Genomic DNA, 21,883 nt, shown 5'->3' with positions numbered 1-21,883 from the left:
TCTCAGCAGCTGTTCTCAAGATGAAACACTCAATCACTTTAGACTCATCAACTATTCTCTCAGAACTCTAGTGCCTTTATTTGAAATCATAGGTTCTTTATTAGAAGAAAAATGAAAGCAACTTCTGGCTTTTTAAATTCACAGCCAAAGCTACTCTGGTATGCCATTAATTTCAAAGTATACTTTCATATTACAGTCAGTTTCGTTCAATAAAAGTTCCTGGAACTCGTCCTGCACAGATCTTGGCTCTCTTAGAAGTCAACGTAATCAATTTTTACTGATTATTATAAACATATTTCCTGGCAGATGCTATCAAAATGTACTATGTCAAGGTGAGCTGAATTCAAGGCAGCATCAGCACCAGCATTTTCTAACCTAACAAGTGCCCCTGTGTGGCAAGGGTGGCATTTTTGGCATTGGTGCACTACATGATGCCTGCAGAGGGTTGTTTTCCGAAAAAGTTTCAAGCACTGCCGTGGCTCCATGGTAAAACACCTAACTGCCACGCAGAAGGCCTGGGTACGATCCCGGCTTGGACCCATGATTCTTATTATATGCATCCGTCATGGTATTTTGCTCATGGACAACACCGCCACTGCCAAGCCACACTGGAATTTCTGTGACACAGGCTCTTTAACGTTATCGTCTTAAAATGGTAGGTGTGAACTACCACACCTAAACAGACTAAGAAAATGCAATGGAACGCAGGAGGGTGATACAATGTGGTCAAAAGACACCAGCAAAGAGCTGCTTGACATGAACAATGATAAGTATTAAGAGTAAATTTTTCCATTTCGCAAATGTAAACTGCAACCTTCCTTTTGCATCAAATAACCAGAATAATAGGCACACTTCTATAGCCAGTGAGCAATTTCACAGATACACCTGTAAATTGAGATGCCTTGGATTGACCGACACAAGCCCCATAGAATCAACACAGGAAGCTGTCTGAAATTTTTGACTGTGGAACTCTTCACAACCTGATTTTTCTTACTTTGTGCTGTTAAACTTCAGGTCCAAAACCATATTAATAAAAGCCACCATGGCTGCCATTTTATTTCTCTCAAAACCTCGAATCAGAAACGCTGCTGCAAAGCGCCGGTCGATATCTTCTTTGAAAACACAAACACACACATGCACTAACACACACCAACTTCATGAGAGTCTTTAAATTGAGCACCACATACTCAAGTTAAGAAAAGTAATATAATGTTCCGCCTAATACTTCAGAAATGGTGCTAAAGAATGCACTGTGGTGGCTCAATTGCAGGGGTGTGTGTGTGTGCGTGCGCGCACACACACACGCGCACGCGCACACACACATACACACGCACACACAGAGTAGACTTTCAGTAAACAGAAATCTCTTAAACAGAATTGCTGCTTAAATATAAAATATGACTGGTTTTCTACTTGAATTTTGCACCACTGTTCATTGCTCAGTCATCGCAACTCCTGTTAAATGGAAGATATTTTACTGGTCCCTTCAGATTCCATTTAATGAGTCTATTGCCGGGTCCATACAGGTTTCAAAGAAGAAAATTCAAGGATATTCAAGGGCCTGTCCCATGTTTTTCAAGGACTTAAAAAAACGTCATCCAAATGAGAATTTTTTTTTTTACTATAACAATGTTTCAAATTCTGACTAAATTTATTGCACTTATAGGTATACAGTTGAAACTTGATTTAACAAAGTCATTCCCACGCTCAAATTACTTTGTTAAATCGGGAAGTTTGTAACCCACGCGTGCTCGTGTGGAAAGTCTGTTCAGGTGTCCTGAACACCGAGCTTCCCATATGTGGTCCAGGTGATAGAAGCCAGGCAGACAGTTATGTGAAATATGAAAGATGGAGAGAACTAATGCAGTGATTATGGAGCAGGGCGAGAGAGAAAGTTGCGAGAAGATGATGAGTGTCATTTGTCGCATAAATCACGAAATAACAAAAGCACATAGTAGTGTTCCTGTGGGCGCATTGACAGCAACAATAAACCACTACCATGCGTAGTACCGTCTGGTACGTAACAGTGAGACAGTTTAGTCCACTGTTCCGTGCATGGGGGTGGCGTGTAGCCTCGTAAAAATAAAACCAGGGTTGTGACTATGGGTGACAGACGTTTCAATTCAATAGTGTTAGTGCCCTCAATGTTTTCTATGATAATTTCAAAAATTAGGTGCACACAAATTTTTTTGGGTACCATGAACCTATTAAATACTGCCAAATGGAGCAACAATGCGCCTGGATGTTTTCTTCTGCCTCTGTTTCATTTGACGCACTGCATAATCAATTTGATCAGTACACCAGGTAGCTACCCTTTCTGCTCCCTTATCTACAATTGCTGTAATACAACCACGGAGGTAGCCATTTTGTGACTGACTATGATGTGGCAGCACACCGGGTGTCACGCGAAAGCAAGGGCAAGCCCAATAAATGTCTTAGACAAGTCACAAAAAGCTTCTGGGCTCGTTTTCCATTACATTTAAAAAGTGTATTATACAAACTTTTTGGACTTTGCTGTCTGGGTCCGAACTGCATGCCAAAAACCAATTAATTAAGCAAGTGGCATATTCTTGACAGAAACTTAATACTCATTCATGCAACATCTAGGGCACACCTGTAGGTCTTGTACATTGGTAAAAAAGCATTATTGTCGATAAAGCTTCGTGACCAACCTGATGCAAAACATCTTTGCAGTAACATCCAGCTTGTACTCCTTTACGTTTGAAATCAAGATGTCCACATAGACAAAGCTATGATCTTGCCACCACGAGATGGATGCTTGACGGCTAGAAGACGAGAAAAATTTGCTAGATATATTCATTTGGCACAAAAAAAAAACACAAACATAAAAACGTAAAAGTAACTTCATGTTCCTAACTTTACTGCCATGCAACCTTACCAACTACAAGCAGATCAAAAACTAAATGCAGTTCATTTAGAGGTATAGTTCAAACACAACGCTCTAAGTACAGTAACTTTTATGCGCACAGTTTCCTAAAAAAACTACTAATGGAGAACTTTACACGAAAAATTATTAAGCTACCATGGGAATGACAGTTAGTACATCGACCTGTTTAATCTTTAGGATTGTGGCTTTAAGTGTTCCTACAGCGGTTTTAATGCATCTTTTTCAATTTCCGAGCATGCACAATTTTGTATACAGCAAGACAAGTAGCCTCTGTGTTCTATCACAATAAAAAAAAAAATGTGAACAGAGCGGCGTCTTTGCGCTCTGCTGTTTGCACTTCTTTTCAAGCAGTTGTAACCTGGCGGGTTTAAAGAGACACTAGAATCATCCATGATACATTCAGGGACTACTCTAGCGTCTTTATATTGCCGCCAAGGTAAGAGTGCGATGAAAACGAACGCAAACAGCAGAGCACTAACGCGCCATGCTGTTCGCATTTCTTTTCATTGCCCCTGTGCTTTCACAAGAATTGTACACTGTAGCACTTATCCTGCAGAATGTTGCAGAAAACAGCAAACAATTTTGTCTAGAGAAGGCGGGAAATTTTTTAATGAGTGTAGAATGTGTTGCAGTGCTACTTTAAAAGGAGCATATGTTTTGACAATGAGAAATGTTATAAAATAGCTGAAAGTAAAGAAGAGACTGCATGCACTTTTAGCAGAAAATTTTATTCTACCTATGTTCTGCCTTCAACTGCGACTCCAGCAGCGGAGGGCAATTCTTTGTAAAGGCTCGCAAATGGGCTTTGGCTGGTTTAACCCTTTTTGCTGCCGCCTTTTCATCACTTTGTTTGCCCAATTGTGGTGGTGGTGGTGCCTCTGACTCTTTTGCTTGGGGCTGGCAAGAAGTGTCTCCTTGGCCAAGTGCGCCACTTTCACAACTTAACTCCTGCATGAGTTCAGCTGCTGCAGGTGCAAGGATCTGGTCCCGAACTTCACTAAACACACCATACACATGCTCCTCCAGTTTTCTTTGGCACTCAAGCGTTACTTCTTCTCCATCCTCATCGCTCTCAGTGTCATAGGCCCCTGCCCCCTGCAGCAGAGTAAAAAAGGGTCCAACATAATCACCACTGCCTATGGCAATCACTGCATAACTTCATCAATGTGAGTTGGCGAGTACTTGAACGAAACATGTACACATTTCTCTCTCATTATTTTTTCTCGCTGCTTGAAATACCCACTTGCTTGCTCAGAGTCATTTCCCAGAAAATTATTACTGAAAAAAACTTGCTTGCAAAGTAATGTGCTAATGTCTAATGCACATATCAACTTTCTGAAGGCTGCCTATGGAATCAGGGCACTTTTAAAGGCCAAAAATACTTTCAGTAGCATACCCTCTTGACATTGCACTGTGCCTAAATTCATAGCCATTGAAATTACATTGCATAAGCTTGTGGGGTCTCACAGACCAGTGTCGTATAGCTCCATGACAACACATGCAAAATAATGTTGTTCACATCCTTACATCTGCCCCTAAAACACTTATGTTACTCCCATATTCTCTAACCTAGCCCTTCTCAAACTAAGTAAAATTATGGTTAAAAACATGGCATGGTTAGATATCGCCTACATTTAAAAGATCCATGTTTAAATTATATCTTACTGGCAGAAATACAGTAAAATCTCGTCACTATGAACATCAGATTAACGAAATTTTCAGATTTACGAATTTTTTTGAAATCCCCGCCAAAATGCCTATATTGCCAATGTAAAAAACTTTCAGTACTACGAATTTCTGAATACCGAATATTTCAGATTAACGTACGTAATTTAACCCCAAAATCAACTAGCTTCGTTATTACGAACTTCCATGGATGTTTTGGTACGAAAATTCCCGAAGCTTACTCCTATCATCATCATCTGCAGCAGAATGCGCAGGGAAACCCGCCTCAACGGGTGCAGCCCCATCAGCGTCGACATCAACGCGAGCATCAAATGCATGCAACAGCGGCGGAGCCACATGGTCGGAGCAGTTGTAGCGCTCGTAGGCTTAGTCCCGCTTCTCCCCCACGTTGTTTGTTGCTGACGGTTGGAGCCGCGAAGTTAAGATCGCGTTGCGAGTTCGCTTTTCTGGCAATGAGTTCTCCTGGCCCCAGCGTTAAAAGGAAACGACGCCAGTTTTCGCTTAAAGAAAAAGTGGACATTCTGACGGAGCTGAATGATGGAAAAAAGCAAGTGGACGTATGCAGGGAGCGTGATATCGCGCCGTCAACAGTGGCAACGATACTGAAGGATCGGGAGAAGATCTTGAAATTACATCGAGAATCACAGCTGGCTCCCTCAAGAAAACGCTTGCGGCTGGGCGACTATCAAATCGTCGACGACGCCGTCCTCACACGGTTTAAGGATGCCAGACACCACGGTGTGCCCTTGTCAGGCCCTATTATTCAAGAAAAGGCACGACAGTTCGCGGTTGGGTGACAAATGTGTTAGTTCGCCCTCAATATTTTTATCAGATAAAGAATTGCAATTTCTCCGGTCGGCTTTTCCAAGTTGTTTAGAAAGTTATCTGCTATGACATGCGCAGTGGTTTGCTGATCCCCTGTATATATGTGAAATTTTGCTCCAATAAATTTTGTTGTAAGTCAGCGCTGTGTGTGTTCCCTTCCTGTGTCCCCGTTGTTTACTCGCGCTGTGTGGTTCATCATGCTTAACCAACACGCCCAAGTTCACTCTATTGCAAATTTCATTTCTTGTACATCGGGCCCTTTTAAGTGTTTCCCTCCCCCTTCTGTCATCATCAGCCAAATCGCCATTGCGGCATGTCGGGCAAGATCACTCTCCTACTATATCCGCATCAGAAGGCTTCCACCAGAAGTTCTACAGCTGTTCGGTGGCTTTGTGCCGTCCTTCAGCCACGGCCTTCGGGTAATGAAAAACCGATTCCAAGCTTGGCTTGGCCTGGCCTGCTGTTTGGCCGTGGTAGCCGTTCAATGGATACGTGACTGGCTAAAGCCAAAAGGCAACCGTTACGTGTAGCCAACAAACATAGCCTTCGAGATCGGTAACTTCTGCGTGGATTTTTGACACTACACGATCTCCATTTATAGCCAATGCAACATTTCAGTGCTGGCAACCTAGTAAAAATATTGTAAACATTGCTGACAGCTTGTTATGGCGTTCAACGTCGCACTCTATCAGCCAGCCGGAGTCCGAAAAATCGAACGGCGGGCTGTGGGGCGTCCGAATTTTCGGTCGTGAGTTTACATTACTTCAATGGGACGAGTGGCGGTGCCGCGAAGGCGTCCGAATAAACGAGCATGTCCGAATTTTCGGCGTCCGAATAAACGGTCAGCGACTGTACTACGATGTTTCAGAATAACGAACTAAATTCGGCGGTCCCGCGAAGTTCGTTGTAACGAGATTCTACTGTAGTAGGTTTTCCAGAAAATCCTACACTGAGGCAATATTCGTATACAAAAGCACATTCCTGCGTCTGATCATTAATACATTCTTTAAAACTATTTAACAACCAGTCATGCAGCAGAGAGAGTAATAAGGGCCTTCAATATCCATACTAAAACAGGCACACCCGCCAAGATTCTTCCCATTCAAAAACTGAACACCTGTGAGTTATGCATGCAAAAGAGGTCTGAAGAGCTTGGCGAGGCTAGGCAATCAGCTAGTGCACATTGCCAGAATGTCAGAGTAACGGTCAGAGAAAAATTGCAGTATATTGCAGTTTGTTGCCTGTGCCTGTCTCTGCATGCACTCAGCAGCCACAATGCGCTCCCACTCCCAGTAGGCATGCTATTTCAATAGTTCGGTTTTGTTTTGAACACACCTTGTATATCAGGAAATTTCAGCCTTCTGTGCGCAAAAAGAAGAAATCAATGGCTCTTGTGAACCGCGGCAAAGCACTTCGCAGTACTATCAACGGTACAATGCCAAGGTCAACAACCGCCAGTCTTGTGAAAAACACAACTATGTCACAAGATTTTACAAGTGACAGAGAAAGACTGGACGTCAGACCCACAAGCAAAACAATGCATACATACCTCTAGAGGTACTGTTGAATGTGGAAGGTTGACATCAAAGCTAAGCTTTGGCAGCTTTGTTGAGACCGCAAGCCCCTGCTCTACAAGAAGATCAGCTGCACTGATTCTTTCTTCATTACAGGTGCTGAACAAGAGAACCTCATAACAGTTTGTCCCAGGACGCTCACCGGCATTCTTTTTCACAACCTTAAACGAAAATGCAAAAAATCCACCAGAATACACTGCACTGAAAAAAGTGGATGAACACAGCATGCCCTTGCTCAGTTTAGTAAGAATGCATGAAAGAAACTTCTTAGTTGCTCACTTGAAAAAACGTGTTGCTAATGTAAGATTCAAGCCCACATAGAAAGTATCCTTACATTATTAGAAACAACTAAATACTTCGTCCTTCAAAATCGCTTGCTCCTTTACCACAAAGCTTGCTTTAGCGTAAACTCTCGTTACTCTTTAGAATTGTGCTGTGAGATATGATGTGCATCAAACAGCAATACAGCCATGCTTGAAAAGCCTCGAGCACCCGGCAAATGAGTCTGCATAAGACGTGGCATCAAGGTGGTGCTGCGGTCTTATGGAGATCGCAGTTTGGAGCAGACTTTGCACCATTCGTCTGAAGCATATTCCTGACTAAGTTGATCACCTAGCTGAGTGATGGCGATAGCAATTTGTTTGGGTTTGCCCACTAGCCTTGCATTTGTATGTGGCCAGACACACTGCAAATTTCGCGATAAAAGTTGCCAAAAACTATGTTTTTGAATGCTTTCCGGAAGATTTCCTTGTTAATCGTACAAATGTACAAAGTGGTCAGAATTCATACATTGTACGGGTAATCTGGTAGACCTGGCTGGTCTGGATAAGGCAGCATGCTCGACACTGTGCTGAGAATGTCTTCGCTCGTGGATGCTCATGCCTTTAAGTTTTGCTAGTCAGGCGAAATTTACATTATACACGAATGTGATTATGCATCAATATTTATTGAATATCACCCTCACAGCTGGTGGGAATATCAGTTGGATAGGTGATTCCCCTGACTACACTTTTTTAATCCAAGTGCCCTATGAACAGACACAAGTGGTGTAACAACTGTCGCCAGAATTGCTGCTGTCTAGGCTTGTGCAAACATTCGAGCACTTCGAATATTCGAACAAATAATACAGTATTCAAATTCGCTTCGATTCAAATTTAAATTGTTGGAAATTCCGAAGTATTCGAAATGAATGAATAGGTGTATGTTAGTCTGCTTGTAACACCCCTGTAAAGGTGGTTTCACTGCAGTGGAGGGGTGCTATACCGTGAATACACCTTTCCAAGAAAAATTGGCACTGCCGCGAAGCCCCACTTTAAGGTTAAATGAACATATTACCCTCAAATCGATTCATCATTTTTTAAGTTTAAAAGCTTGTTATACCGGCTTATACGCTATAAGTATAGTACATTTTAAAACGTAATATATTTTACAGGTTATCACTTGCGTTCTACCGAAAGTCAAATCCTGCTACTATTTAAAGTTGCTTGCACTTCCTATGAACCAAAAAGAATGACATTTGCACACGCCTTCTTACAATTTAAAAAAAAAAAAAAAAACATTGTGCAGGTTGGTTGGGTCATGACAAATATGCTCATTTTCTTTATAATATGCGATTTATACTATTCGAATTCGATTGAAATTATTAGACCAAAATCACTATTCGCTTTGAACCTAAAATTTACTATTCGCACAAGCCTGCTGCTGTCTTTTTTTGCTCGGAAAAAAGAGTCACTTCACCACACATATTATGATGCATGAAGCAAGTAGTATATTACAATGAAAACTAAAGGGCCTGTTAGTGCCCACGGTACACAGTTTGTAAAGCAAGGTTCTGAGACAGAGGTCAGCTGAATCACGGTAGGTGAAGCACTTACCCTGAGACACAGCAGGCGGTTCACATCGTTGTCATCATAGCCAAAGTCATCAAGTACGGACTGAGCCATTGGGCTCCAGTTCCCAGATGGTGAATCGATTCCTGCTAAAGAGCACTGAACGCCCTGGTATGGCAGCAACATCATCCATGAAAGAGGCTTAAACAGCTCATCTTGAGGGCATCTCGCAGTATCTCCATAGTCGGGAAAAAACACGATGACATCTGCGCTGTTGAGAACTTCCTGCACTTCTCCACGATACCATCTGAAAACAATATATTTTTTTTTGTCAGGTTGCCACTAAGTTAAAAGAACAGAACAAGACTTTAACAAGAAGAGCCGATTCAGCTGCGTTTTCTCACACCTATACATAAGGATTCTTGAATAAAATGTGCCACAGCTAAACAAATCTGTCAACATTACAGTGCAGATTTTTCAACAATATTTCTCATCACTTCAAGCCTCCATCTTCCTTTGAACTTTTGTCTCTTGTTAAGAAGCAGCAAGGTATGTTCACAAGAGAGGAAACTGGGTGTTTTATTAAAAACATTTTCAAGAAAATTTTTACATGAAATAGGAAAACACATCTGATAAAAGAAATTCAACCCAGCTTCATGAACTGCTTTTCTAGCGTTTCTGAAAAAAGTGAGAAAGAGAGAAATAACTCATTAAAGGTGAGTAGCGCAAGTTGATCAATTCTGAAGGCTTATATCACACAACCTATAAAACTGTTCAGAATAGGATTTATTAAGGCAATTGAAAAGAGTTTCTCCTGAGTAAGGCAACGTCGCGTGGCTTTACACAAACACTTCTACTGAAACATGGAACTTCAAATTTTGACATGTGAATCCTCAAGAAACTGAAATCATTATCTGAAGTGTTTGTAACTGTGGGCTCAGTTACAAACTAATGCTTAAAAGGATGGCAATAGTCACTGCCAATTCAAAAAGTGGTAAAACATGCAACTTATTTAATCTTAAGTCTAAAAACTAACCTTGTAGTATCTTAACCTATGAATTGTTCATGTGACTTCAAAAATACGAGAAATGAAATTTTCAATAGATTTCTAGTCTTGTGGTGCTCGGCTATAATATCCACGGGAAATTAAAAATATACAGTTTCTTTATTATTTAACAAGCAATTAGAAACTCACACAGCCTAATAACAATATTGCTATGACTAATTATCAAACATTATATTTAATGTGAAAAGCCACATTTTTGTTGCTGTTATACCAGCTTGGAGAAAACTATTGTGAAGACGACTTTTGTATTTCAGTACTAGTGAGCTACAGTAAGAAGTGAGAGCAGAAGAACTAGACATTAAATGTTTTATAGTATTAAATGAAGGCGACAAGAAAACAGTGAGACCACTCCTTTTTGGTGGATAAATTGCTGATAATATATAGCATGCTTCATTGTCTGTACATCGTTTGTGTGCTTTCAGAATAGAAGCAGAGGTCCGGTTTATGCAGAAAAGGATTAGTGAATGGATATTAGCAAGAGTGAGTACAAGAAAACAACTTGATTTTCACATATTGCTGATAATATATAGCACATTTCATTGTCTGTACATCGTTTGTGTGCTTTCAGAATAGAAGCAGAGGTCCCGTTTACGCAGAAAAGAATTAGTGAATGGATATTAGCAAGAGTGAGTACAAGAAAACAACTTGATTTTCACATATTGCTGGTAATATATAGCATGTTTCATTGTCTGTACATCGTTTGTGTGCTTTCAGAATAGAAGCAGAGGTCCCGTTTACGCAGAAAAGAATTAGTGAATGGATATTAGCAAGAGTGAGTACAAGAGTGAGTAAGGTCATGGTCATCATTTTAAAATATTTGTTTTCGTCGTGCGACAGCAGGCAGGTAAAATGACATTAAGTTCACCTAATGTAATTCATTGTAAATGACGTTAGATTTGCCGTGACAGGGGTATTGCCCTCTCATGACAATTTTGGTCTACACCAAGTTAAGGAGGCGATCACGAGAGCACCCAGACGTAGGCAGCTAGCTAGCTAGCTAGGTAGATAGATAGATAGATAGAGAGACAGACAGACAGACAGACAGACAGACAGACAGACAGACAGAAAACTAGATACGTAGATAGAAACACTCAAAGTGCCATGGGTTTGCCAAGAAATGCTTCGCATTAAAAAAATAAAATTATTTTGTAGATTAAAAGCTTGAACCCTGTTTGCTTTTCTTATTATGCATGATAGCTGCGACGGACACCAGTGGTGATAGCCACAATTTCCACCGAGACCAGCTGTTGTGGTGAGTTGACAACAGCTTACACTGAGAAAGGGGGGACTGGGAAGGGGGGGTGGGGAGGGAGCAAAAAAAATAAAAGGAAGAAGAGACGCGAAGGAGGAGAAATAAAAACGCGAAGGAGGAGAAATAAAAAGAAAGTTATGCTGCATACTTTACCACATCTAGGTTTTGGCCTTTTAGCTGCACAAATGGTGTTGTGCATCTCTTAAAAAAAAAAAAAAGACCTTTTCTATTCCACTACATTTTGCATAGGTAGCAACACAAAAATATTACATGCTATTAGAGGCAACACTAAGCAAAAATGACAACCAGGCATAGTAAAAATCACTGGCAAAAAGATATCAGGAGGTTTGTGTGTCACTGCAGAAACTACTACGAAGCAGGCGCTTTTACTGAATATGAAACCGAATCAAGGAAACACTGCCTCTAAATAGCGTCAAGAAACCATGAAAACCATCATGTGCTTATCGTGGGCTGATGGGACTGGATATGCAGGGAAAAACATGGCACAAAAAACACTGCCAACGTAGCTGGTTTTATTTGCTTTTTGTACTGAGCAGGCATGCGGGACTGGTCAAAGACAATGAAGTTACAGGTACAACAAAAAGAAGAAAGAAAAAAAAAAAAAAACCTCTTACATTGCAACCTTCGTTCCCAGGTCATCACAATTAATGCATTAGGGTGTTGCTAAGCGCCACTCAAGGAGCCCCACATAAGACTCTAGGGCCACATTTCCCTCTAGTTTTTACAGAAGAAACTCAATGTCGTAAATGGTACCCATGACCTAAGCAGTTAACGAAAGTAAGGCCCTTGAGACGTGTGTCCTTTGCCTAGAGCTGGCGCATTAGTGTGGGCTCACCATATAGAGGGTGCTTCTTATAGTCTGAAGCTGGTAGCGCTGCCTGCAAGTGTGCGGTGTATGTTTAGTACCATTCGTGCAGTTTTATTTGTTGGAGGTGTTATATGTTCACAAAAAATTGGGGGACCCTTAAGCTTCGAGTTTAAGAGTTCGACACGATAGTGAAATCCGGCCCCTAGTGCGCACTTCAACCACTAAGTGCATACTTATTAATGTGTATTGTTACATGCACATGCACACAGACACACACGCACGCACGATGTATACCTATAGTAATGGTACAGGTTTTCGATCTAAAGCACTTCCCTGTGCTAGAGTCAAGACATATTTCTCACAATGACTCACAGATGGCAGCACATTATCTAATGTTTGCTGTTTGCTTGATCAACGCCTCCACTAGAAAGGAGGCGTTGGCTTGATATGTTTTCCGCTAGATGTATATAGTTGTCTATTTTTGTTTGCGTGTGTTTTTAGCGGTGATGGGTGCACTATCCAGGCTTTTTTTGAAGCATGGCGTCGCACAAAAAAACGTAGTTTGATGGCCTCGCCAATGCGCCTACAAATCGCCGAATGGGCTCGTTTTCGTCGTAACACTTGCTGAACAAAATGCGTTAAGGAGGCTCCTTCCACTACATGGCCTTTATGTAGTGTTTTTTTCCGGAGCAGTTGCAAGTAACATACAGTCGAACCCAGGTATATCGAACTCGCCAAAAAACGTTAATTAGTTCGATATATGGCATAATTCGATATAGGCCCGCTATAGGATTTCGACACAAAAGCACATAACAATAAGAAAAGTACTTTATTAATATGGTGACTTACTTGCGTGCCCTACTTTGGAACAAAATAGTCCTGGATTTTCTTCTGTGTCAACGACTTCGCTGCCTGCGACAGCACGCACGCCTCCACGTTGTCCAACGAGTCGGAGCAGCTGAGGCCGCAACCTTCCACATTCACGCAATAGCGCCGGACCAACACAAGTGCACTAATCACTTCAGAGGATGTAGGCAATGGGCCATCGTCAATTTCCTTATTGCTGTCGCTTTGGCTCGTGGTCGGCACGACGTCTGCAACGTAGTCCTCATCACCCAGGCATGCGGAAGGCAGCATGCCTAAAGTAGTTCTGGATCGTCTCCTTCGTGACATCTGCTCACGATCAACTCAACATAGAAAGAGCTCCGAGCAAGTCTATCTTAAGCTCCCTGCCGACACGAAGGTTCTGCAGCAGCCTCTCCACCAGGCGCTTCCGATAGCCGGCTTTCAGTGCGCGTATAACGCCTTGATCCAGTGGTTGCAGTACAGACGTAGTGTTTCGGGGCAAAAAACGCAGCTCGATGTTACTGAAGGTCGTACTGCAGTGGTGTGATGAACAATTGTCCACGAGCAGGCACACCTTGCGATTTTTGCCTACCAAATCACCATTCCACGACGATAGGCACCTGCCGAAAAGCTCCCCGGTCATCCACGCTTTTGAGTTTGCTCGGTAGGTAACTGGAAGCGACAGCGCATTTCGAAAACACCGCGGTGCCGTGCTTTTCCCGATAACCAGAGGTCGAAGCTTTTTCGATCAGTCTAAATTAGCTGCCAACAGCACGGACATACGAGCTTTGTTTGCCTTGCCGCCGCAAGTCTTGTTGCCACGACACGCAAGTGTCTTGTTTGGCAACATTTGCCAAAATAGAGCGGTTTCATCCGCACTGAAGATATCTTGGGCTTGATATCTTGCTGCGATATCTCGCCAGTTTTCCTCGAGCCATTTGTCTACGCTGTCCAGGTCCGCCGCTCTGCTTTCACCTGTAACAGCTTTGCCAATGATGTCGTGCCGTTCTTTGAACTGTTGGAGCCAGCCTGAACCGGCTTGGAAATCGTTCCTGCCAAGCAGGAAAGCAAGGTCCTTGGCTTTCTGCTTGATCATAGGGCCGGACACCGGGATGTTTCGCGACCGAACGTCCACAAAATATTTATAAACGGCCGCTTCAACATCTTCGTACACAGCAGTGTGCACACGTCGGGCGCCACGGGCACCTGGCCTTTTGTCCGACTTGGCCCTGATGTCTGCCTTGTTCTTCAGGATAGTACTCAAGGTGCTCCTTGGAATTTTGTACGCAGCGGCGACGTCGGACTTCTTTTCACCGTGCTCGACCCGATTTATGATTTCGAGTTTCGCGGCGAACGGCAAATTCTGCCTCTTTGCACAAGCCATGACGACAGCGCGCCAATAAAGTTCACAGAGCACCAACAGGCAACACCACCAGCACGGACCACGCTGAATGAGGACTCGAGGAAAACAGGCAGCAGCAGGCACACAAGCATAAAGAAAGAAAAAATGGCGCTCACTTCTACCGCCTCCGCGCCTCGGAGAAAGCACGACGGCGTCTGATTGGCTGTAAGCACTGCGAGCGGGCCAGGATCATTTCTTGCAGGGGGGTGTTCGCCCGTGCACAACCGGGTCTAAACCACTTTTTCTAGGGTGGCGCCGGCAATTTTCCCCGCCACCGCGAGGGAAAGCCAACTTGCTGGGGCACTTTTGAGGCACATGGAGTTTGATAAAGCGGTTGTCGTTGCTATTTTCCTTCGATGTAACAGTCACTTTTGCTATATATTCTCAATGTAAATTTACCGTGTTTAGAAATTGTTCGATATACGGGATAATTTGATATAAACGGGTCCGATATAGTCGGGCTCGACTGTAGTGGCTTTGTGGTAGGACACCTGCTTGCCACGCAAACGGCCCGAATTCGATCCTCACTGGGACCGTAGATTTTTATTGTTTATTTTATTTGCATCCTTCTCTATTTTTCGGTCATGGACGATTTTTCGCTCACAAGCAACGCCCACACCAACGGCGGGATTTCTGCGAAACGAGCTCTCTAATGGTATCGCGTTAAAATCTTGGCTGAGTGTGCCGCTGCATGCAGTTAGGAAGAGGTGAAGCAAGGGCTGCATTTTCAGATGATTGTTTTTATAGGTGCTTTTACGAGGCGTTTGGCTGTCTACGGGCTGTGGCAGTCTCATACCGTGCCAACCGTACTGATACAGCAAGCTGGGAACGTTATCGCTCGGCGATACCGACACATCCAGCTATGTGCTAACGAAAATACTGCCAAAGATGATCGCTTGCCAGGCGTGGAAACCAACGTCCTCATCAGTCGTAGCGGTACTAGATTAGCAAGTTAAGGTACCGATTTGAGCTGATCGGGCCAGACTAAAATCCACCAGGCAATGCAGTACGGTTTTTTTCTAAACTTTCTGTGGGACTGCAACAATTCCCCCAGTGATCACGCTGCTAACTCCAACAACGACTTTTTTATGTAATGATATCACCTCTAAATTTGCGCAAATTCTTTTGCAAAAAAAAATTAAGTAAATCCTTCCACAACAGTTGATTGCAATCGCTTAAAGGGCCCTGCAACACTTTTCGAGCATGCTCAAAAAGCGCTGCCGATCGGTAGTCGAGACTCCCGAGAACACGCGAGCCAAATATTACAGCGATGCGCATGGCCTGGAATTTACAATAAATTCTCAAAGTCAGCTGAAAATCGCTCCCTCTTCTCTGGACAAATGATGTATTAGTCCGCAAAATATGACGCGATTGTCGGCAGTTCCACCATTGGCTGATGTTATAATCACGATAACACCCTCATTATTACTTTCGTTGTTAATTTTGAGTTCAATAAGAAGATAATATGTATGTTTATATTCTGTTATCGCGTTAAAAACACCGAACAAACATTAATATTAGCACTTCCGGTCTCACCGACAGCTCGTCTGCTCCTAGTTGCGTGGTCCGTTTTCTTCGCCATGCGCAGTGCCGAAAACGTGAATATCTCTGTGCTTTTGACCATCGCCGGTTGCCGTTGAGAGTGGCAGCCGTTCGAGTGTTGCCTCGTCAGCTGAGAACTGCATCGTCGGCACGTTCTCACGACCGACCGAGGCACGGGCGCAGCGCGTCTCCGTTAACAATGCTGGCGTCCGGTAATGGCGGCGCTTCGGGGTCGTCTGCCAGTGCCGTCTTACGAGGCGGTGTATCGGAGTATGGGCCGAAACCGATCTCAGCTGTCATTCGTTCCAAACGAGCGCGCAGGTTTGCTTCCATGGTTGGCAGAGCGATGAAAACACTACGGCGTTCGAGGTGCACACCCAACATTACCAAACCGACGCGCAGTTTTCAAGCACACGCGATACACAGTGCGATCGGCTCCGCTCGACGAGGACGCAAGCCAACCGGAAGTGGCGGCACAGACCACGTGGTTGCGCCCACACGTCAGAGAGAAAAAAATGAAGAAAAAAACTCCGCCGGCGCTCTTGGGCGGAGCCTCGCTCCTCTGCGCTGCTTCCCTCGACTCGCTGCCTAGCTTTCCGCGCGCTCGCGGTGTTGAGTTGAGGGAGAAAGCTGCGGAACGTGATCTCTATAATTTGGTAACACCACTTAGACTTGACGGATTCGAAAAATTTTTGCGGCATATGACTCGTGAAGAGTCATACGTCAATAATGAGACTATTTCAATATAACTAAGAAAGGTGTTGCAGGGCCCCTTTAAACAGCTCCATAATTAGGCTGCGAGTGTAGCACCTCCTGTTAAAGAAATTGCTTATTAGTGCTCGTTAACAGTTTTCTAGCAGTTTTTGGCCACAAGTGCAGTTTCATTACATTCAGGGTCTGCTGTACACAAGCACAACCTAGGCTCTTACCTATCGTTATTGTAGCGAGCGATGCACACTACTCCACGATGCACAAACTTCCGCTTAGTCAATTCCCTTTTCTTCATAGCCTTCTGGATGTTATCCTCAAGCTCATCCAAGCTAGAAAGAAGACAGAGAACCGGTGGAGGGAGCAGTGCATATTAATGTTCTTATTCTTAGCACAATGTGGAAACATGTCAGAATGAGAAAGAGTAACATTTGCTGCCCTAGTTTCAATTTTCACACCAGGCCACAACATTTTTTGCAAAACTAGATCGAGTAAAGCAGTGCTGGCATACACGTTAATAACATGACTAATATGCTTTTATATGTTTCATAACCTGGAATGCAAGGATTGTCAGGAAGCACGCTTTGCCCATTTCCCTTTGCCTCATTTTGCTGGCACTATTCATTTTGTATATCTATACGTCTGAATAAAGCAAACGTCAATATCTAAAAGGAGGTTAATAATCATAATATCTGGGGTTTAACGTCCCAAAATCACGATATGTTTATGAGGGACGCCGTAGTGGAGGGCTCCAGAAATTTCGACCAGCTGGAGTTCTTTAACAAGCACCTAAATCTAAGTACAGGGCCTCAAATATTTTTGCTTCCTTCGAAAATGCAGCTGTGACGGCCAGGATTCGATCCCGCAACCTTTGGGTCAACAGTCAAGTGCCGTAACCACTAGACCACCGTGGTGGGGCAGGAGGTTGTTGCTCGGCTGCTTATGAAGCCTACAAGCCTAAAAAAAAGTGCTATAAGAGATCCTAGGACTAGCTATGACTGATGAAAGAGCATAGCTTTATGACTAAAGCATCTAATATCTAGCAGACTGTTTCAACTAAATGCGAAAGCAACCAAACATGCATCTGCTACACACCATGAATTGAACTTCAAAGGCTGTATGTAGAAATCAGATGGAGAGGTGACCTTCCAGAGGTACACATGATTGAAATCCTGCATGTCAAGGAAAGTGGTACAGTGCTGGTTGACAACAACATTTGGGTTGTCACTGCCATTCCCTTCTTTGTTCTTTTCTGCAAAATGCATAAGAAAAATGGCATGTGAGAAAACACAGGCACTCATGAAGTAAATGAGCACATGGTACCTTAAATAAATGTAAAAAAAAACATGAACAAACATACAAAGCCTCATGGGAAAATAGACCTGACGATGCAGAGCCCACGAAATACTTTTTGAATTTAAAAAAATTATCTCTACAACATCCCTTATAGGCACTCTAACGAAGCAGTACATCACGAAAAGCATGATACCTCTTCAAGGGGCCTATGTCAGGAAACGTTGCAAATCAGTAGTCAAGGATCCTGCGAACATGTGAGCCAAATATAGTAGCACTGCACGCAGCAGGGAATATACAATTTCGTTTCAAAGACAGCCAGATATCGCTCGCTCTCCTTTCGGGAAACTATAGTAGAATCTCAGTGATAAGAATAGCAAGCGTGAGCAAAACTACTCGTATCACCAGAAATTTTGTGTCCCAAAAAAAACTGGCAAAATCCGTTTTCAAAGCACGATACACACATAACGTTTATTTACACCAAAACAACTCGCATATGGCTTTCTGGGACACATGCGAACGGACCAATAAGGGACGCGAACGTGCGTCCCTTATTGGCTGCCGCAAATGGCTGCCGCGAACGCGTGCGTCAGAGCTTAGATTTGATGTCTGCTCCACCATAGTCACAAGCGAACAACAGGAACACCGAAACACTTCCGAGTCATTTTATGACTTTATTGCCTCTAAACATCATTGCATTAGCCACGGACCTTCAGAGCTGCACAGTCACTATCAATGATCGCGTTGATAGTGACTGCAGCGTTGTGCACAGTGGTTGTGGCAAACGGTAGTTCCACTTTTAATCCCTGTGTGCTAGTTGCGCAAGTGCCATTGAACTACACTGCTGCTATCTATGATCGCGTCTGCCGCAGTTTCGGAAGCAGCATCATTTTGACTCGGTGAGCGTTGGACGCACATGTATTTTCAGAGTTTCATTGTCGCCATACATGAGTGCGTCGATAGAGACTGCGGCTTCGTCCACAGCAGTTGTGGCAAACGATAACTACAGTTCTGACTATGTGTGCGCTGGCCGCACACGTACTTCCAGAGCTTCCGGAGCACGCTGCTCTTGGCTGCTGCTTGACGTTTTCAGTACCTAAGTTCGTATCACCCATTGCAACGTGGAAAAGTGTTTGGAACATCCAAATTTCAGTCCACTGGAAAAATGGAATACCACCAGGGAATTTCACGAATTTGAATCAGACTGAAATTCGTATCAGCTGGGTTCGTATCACCGAGATTCTACTAAACAAAGTCAACAGGATGGACACAGCCATTGCGCGATTTCACAATCGTGAAAACATCCTCAGTAATGCTTTTATAGCACATTTTGTGTTCAGTAAATACTCGCTTCAAAAAACACACACAAAAAAGTATCTCATCTTTGCGTGTTCGGTGTTGATCGATGGTCACCTGCTTAATGTTTTGTTTTACAGAGAAGTTGTACATCACTAGGCAAAACCAAAATTCACCCATCCTAGGTACACAACTCCTAGCGCGTATGGGCCACAGAAATAGGGCAAGCCCCACTACTCACCACTGGTTCAATAAAAATGAAGAGCAAGTGCAAATGCAGTGCGAGTGCAAAGATAAACATCAGGGCCACATCTTTTAGCTTTGCCAGTTAACCATAGGTATGCAGTGATTGGGCGGTGATTTTTCTCTTATGTTCATGTGGGCGAGCACAGGGTGTAGTACAGCCGTGCTGTTTCACACAATACGTGCCCAAATCACTCATTGTAGCTCACTACGACAGTACTTGCCCATGCAAACTATCGTTTCCAATACGACTAGTATCACTAGCATGTGCTTGCTCTCTATGTGCCTCGCGAGTTAGACACCTTTGTTCAGCACAGGGGCCGAGGAACGAGGCAGACTGCTGGGAAGTGGAAACCAAAAAAAACTAGAGCTGTGCGAATAGCAAAATTTTGGGTGCGAAGCGAATTTGAATATTGAAGTGTGAGTGCGAATCGAATCGAATATTTTTCGAATATTTCTCGAATATTTCTTGAATACTTCGAAGCGAAATTGCAGAAAAAAAAGTTGGAGAGGATTCCTAAGCATATTCTTATGAGATAGCAACATGCAGGCACGTAGGCAAGGCCCCCCCCCCCCCCCCCCCCCCCCGAAATTTGTCCAGCCTTTTATGTTCCCGGGCAATTCTTTTTTTCTTTTTGCCATGAAAAGACTTCCTTTCGAATAATTAGGCCTTGCCCCCCCCCCCGGAAAAAAAATCCTGGCTACGTGCCTGGCAACGTGAAACTGTTTCTTTTCGCTAGGTTGATGAAGCACTGGCGGGGTAGTGTTTCATAGTTGTCTCATTAAGAATGAGGCAACGTAGAGGCCGAATTCTATTTATGTACATGATTTGGTGCAACCAAAATGTTGCCGACAACACTTTACACGTGATAGGCAAAGATGCCATTTCCTCAGCCTCTCCTCCTCTTTCAACTTCTGTGGAAGCCCAACTGATGTTGCGGACAAGGTTGTGCTCCCTTCAAGTCCGGAGTTCCAAATCTGCCTTGTAGACGTTGATATATAAGAACATCTGAAATTTTGGATGCTAAAAAGCTTCGGCGTTCGATTTTTCGGACTTCCTACCCGAATTTTAGGTCCAAAACAGCATAAATTGAGCCCCCCACCTCTGCGACATCTTTCATCTCCATGTTGGAACCAGCGTTTTCTTGAGTTAGTACATTTGCAACCATAACGGAGCTTGAAAGGCAGCTTTGCCGCATTACCGGGATGTGATGAGATGAAGCACATGCATAGTAACAGTTAGGCCACCAAACAGCCTCCCTGGCCTGCTCTTAACAGCAGCGCACTCCCTGATGCCCTTTGTGTAAGAGGGCGAGAATGTCCTGGTGCAAGGCTGAAGGAATGACGAGTCATCAGTCCAGCAAAAGGTGCCGTCATATATGCTCAACCTGTACCTCTTCTTCCAAAATAGAGTGACCTGCAGAGGCACCTTGTTTCTGTCTGGCCATCCCTTCATGCAGTAGGTCATGACTGCAGAGCAGACTCTATCTTGGACTTGATGCATGCGGACATCTGCTAGCAGTCTTGCTATCAGAGGCCATAATTCCTTTATCACTTCACGGATGAAAAGCTCCAGGGTGTCTACTATGCAAGTAGCTGGCAAATCAGAGGAGGCTCGTGACAAAGTGTCCGCTGTAGCCAAGTGCTCTTGAGGCACATATTTCTCCACATACTGATAACGCACCAGTTTTACCCGCATTCGATGCATTGGAGGTGGCACGAGTTCTAGGTCCATCTTACCCAAAACGGTGACCAGAGGAAGGTGATCAGTCTCTACCTCGAAGGTTAGGCCGCAAAGGAACTGGTTGTACCATGAACTGACCCAAGTCACCGCGAGGCATTCCTTATCTGTCTGAACATAACGTACTTCTGTAGGAGTGAATGCCCTTGAAGCATACACTACAGCCCGTTGAGTATCTTCAGGCTGGTCCTGTAGCAGTACCGCTCCCAGACCATAGGAACTGGCATCCGCGGATACTATAGTATGGTAGCAGGAATCATATTTTGCTATGCATGTGTCAGAGCTCAATGGCAACTTGAGGTGTGAGAAGGCCTTTTCTTGACCAGGACCTTAAGTCCAGGTGCTGTTCTTGTTCAGGAGGATATGAATGGGCTCCACAACACTGAATAAGTGAGGTATGAACCGTGTGATGTGGTTGGCAATTCCCGGCGATCGTTGCACTCCACTGACGTCGGTCGGCAGCGGCAGGTTATTGACAGCCTTCACTTTGTTTGAGTCTGGTGAAATCCTGTCTGCCCCAACCATAACACCAAGGAACTTGACCGAGTTGACCCGAAACACACAATTTTTTCGTTAAGGGCGACACACTCCTCCTCTTCCTCCCACAAGCGGGCCAGAACGACAGTCAGACGCTTGTCGTGCTCCTGACAATCGTTTCCAAAGATAAGAAAGTCGTCAATTATGTTCACGACCCCAGGCAAGCGCTCAAGGATCCTCGGCATTAACTGCTACTGGAAGTACCATGGTGCCGTAGCAATACGAAAAGGGAGTCTCTCATAACAATACCGACCAATCGGCGTTAAAAATGTTGTGATTTCCTGGCTGTCGGCACTCAGCTCCACC

At 43.8% G+C, this 21,883-nt stretch overlaps 1 protein-coding gene across 1 annotated transcript in view; it reads right to left on the bottom strand.

The window, feature by feature from the left end:
- The window catches only part of LOC119374170 (putative ATP-dependent RNA helicase TDRD12), a 177,804-nt gene that overhangs the window by 35,832 nt on the left and 120,089 nt on the right, over nucleotides 1–21,883 (bottom strand). Inside the window, exons 25-30 of the mRNA XM_037644234.2 lie at nucleotides 17,563–17,719; nucleotides 16,689–16,799; nucleotides 8,868–9,129; nucleotides 6,969–7,154; nucleotides 3,645–4,003; nucleotides 2,673–2,786 (exon numbers count right to left, since the gene is read on the bottom strand). Of these exons, the coding sequence (XP_037500162.1) occupies nucleotides 2,673–2,786; nucleotides 3,645–4,003; nucleotides 6,969–7,154; nucleotides 8,868–9,129; nucleotides 16,689–16,799; nucleotides 17,563–17,719 (1,189 nt within the window). The remainder of the gene's footprint in view (nucleotides 1–2,672; nucleotides 2,787–3,644; nucleotides 4,004–6,968; nucleotides 7,155–8,867; nucleotides 9,130–16,688; nucleotides 16,800–17,562; nucleotides 17,720–21,883) is intronic.

This window comes from Rhipicephalus sanguineus, chromosome 1 (genome assembly GCF_013339695.2).
Source record: "Rhipicephalus sanguineus isolate Rsan-2018 chromosome 1, BIME_Rsan_1.4, whole genome shotgun sequence".
Taxonomy (NCBI): domain Eukaryota; kingdom Metazoa; phylum Arthropoda; class Arachnida; order Ixodida; family Ixodidae; genus Rhipicephalus; species Rhipicephalus sanguineus.
The sequence above is the reverse complement of the archived record's forward strand: the minus strand, read 5'-3'. Positions and strand labels throughout refer to the sequence as shown.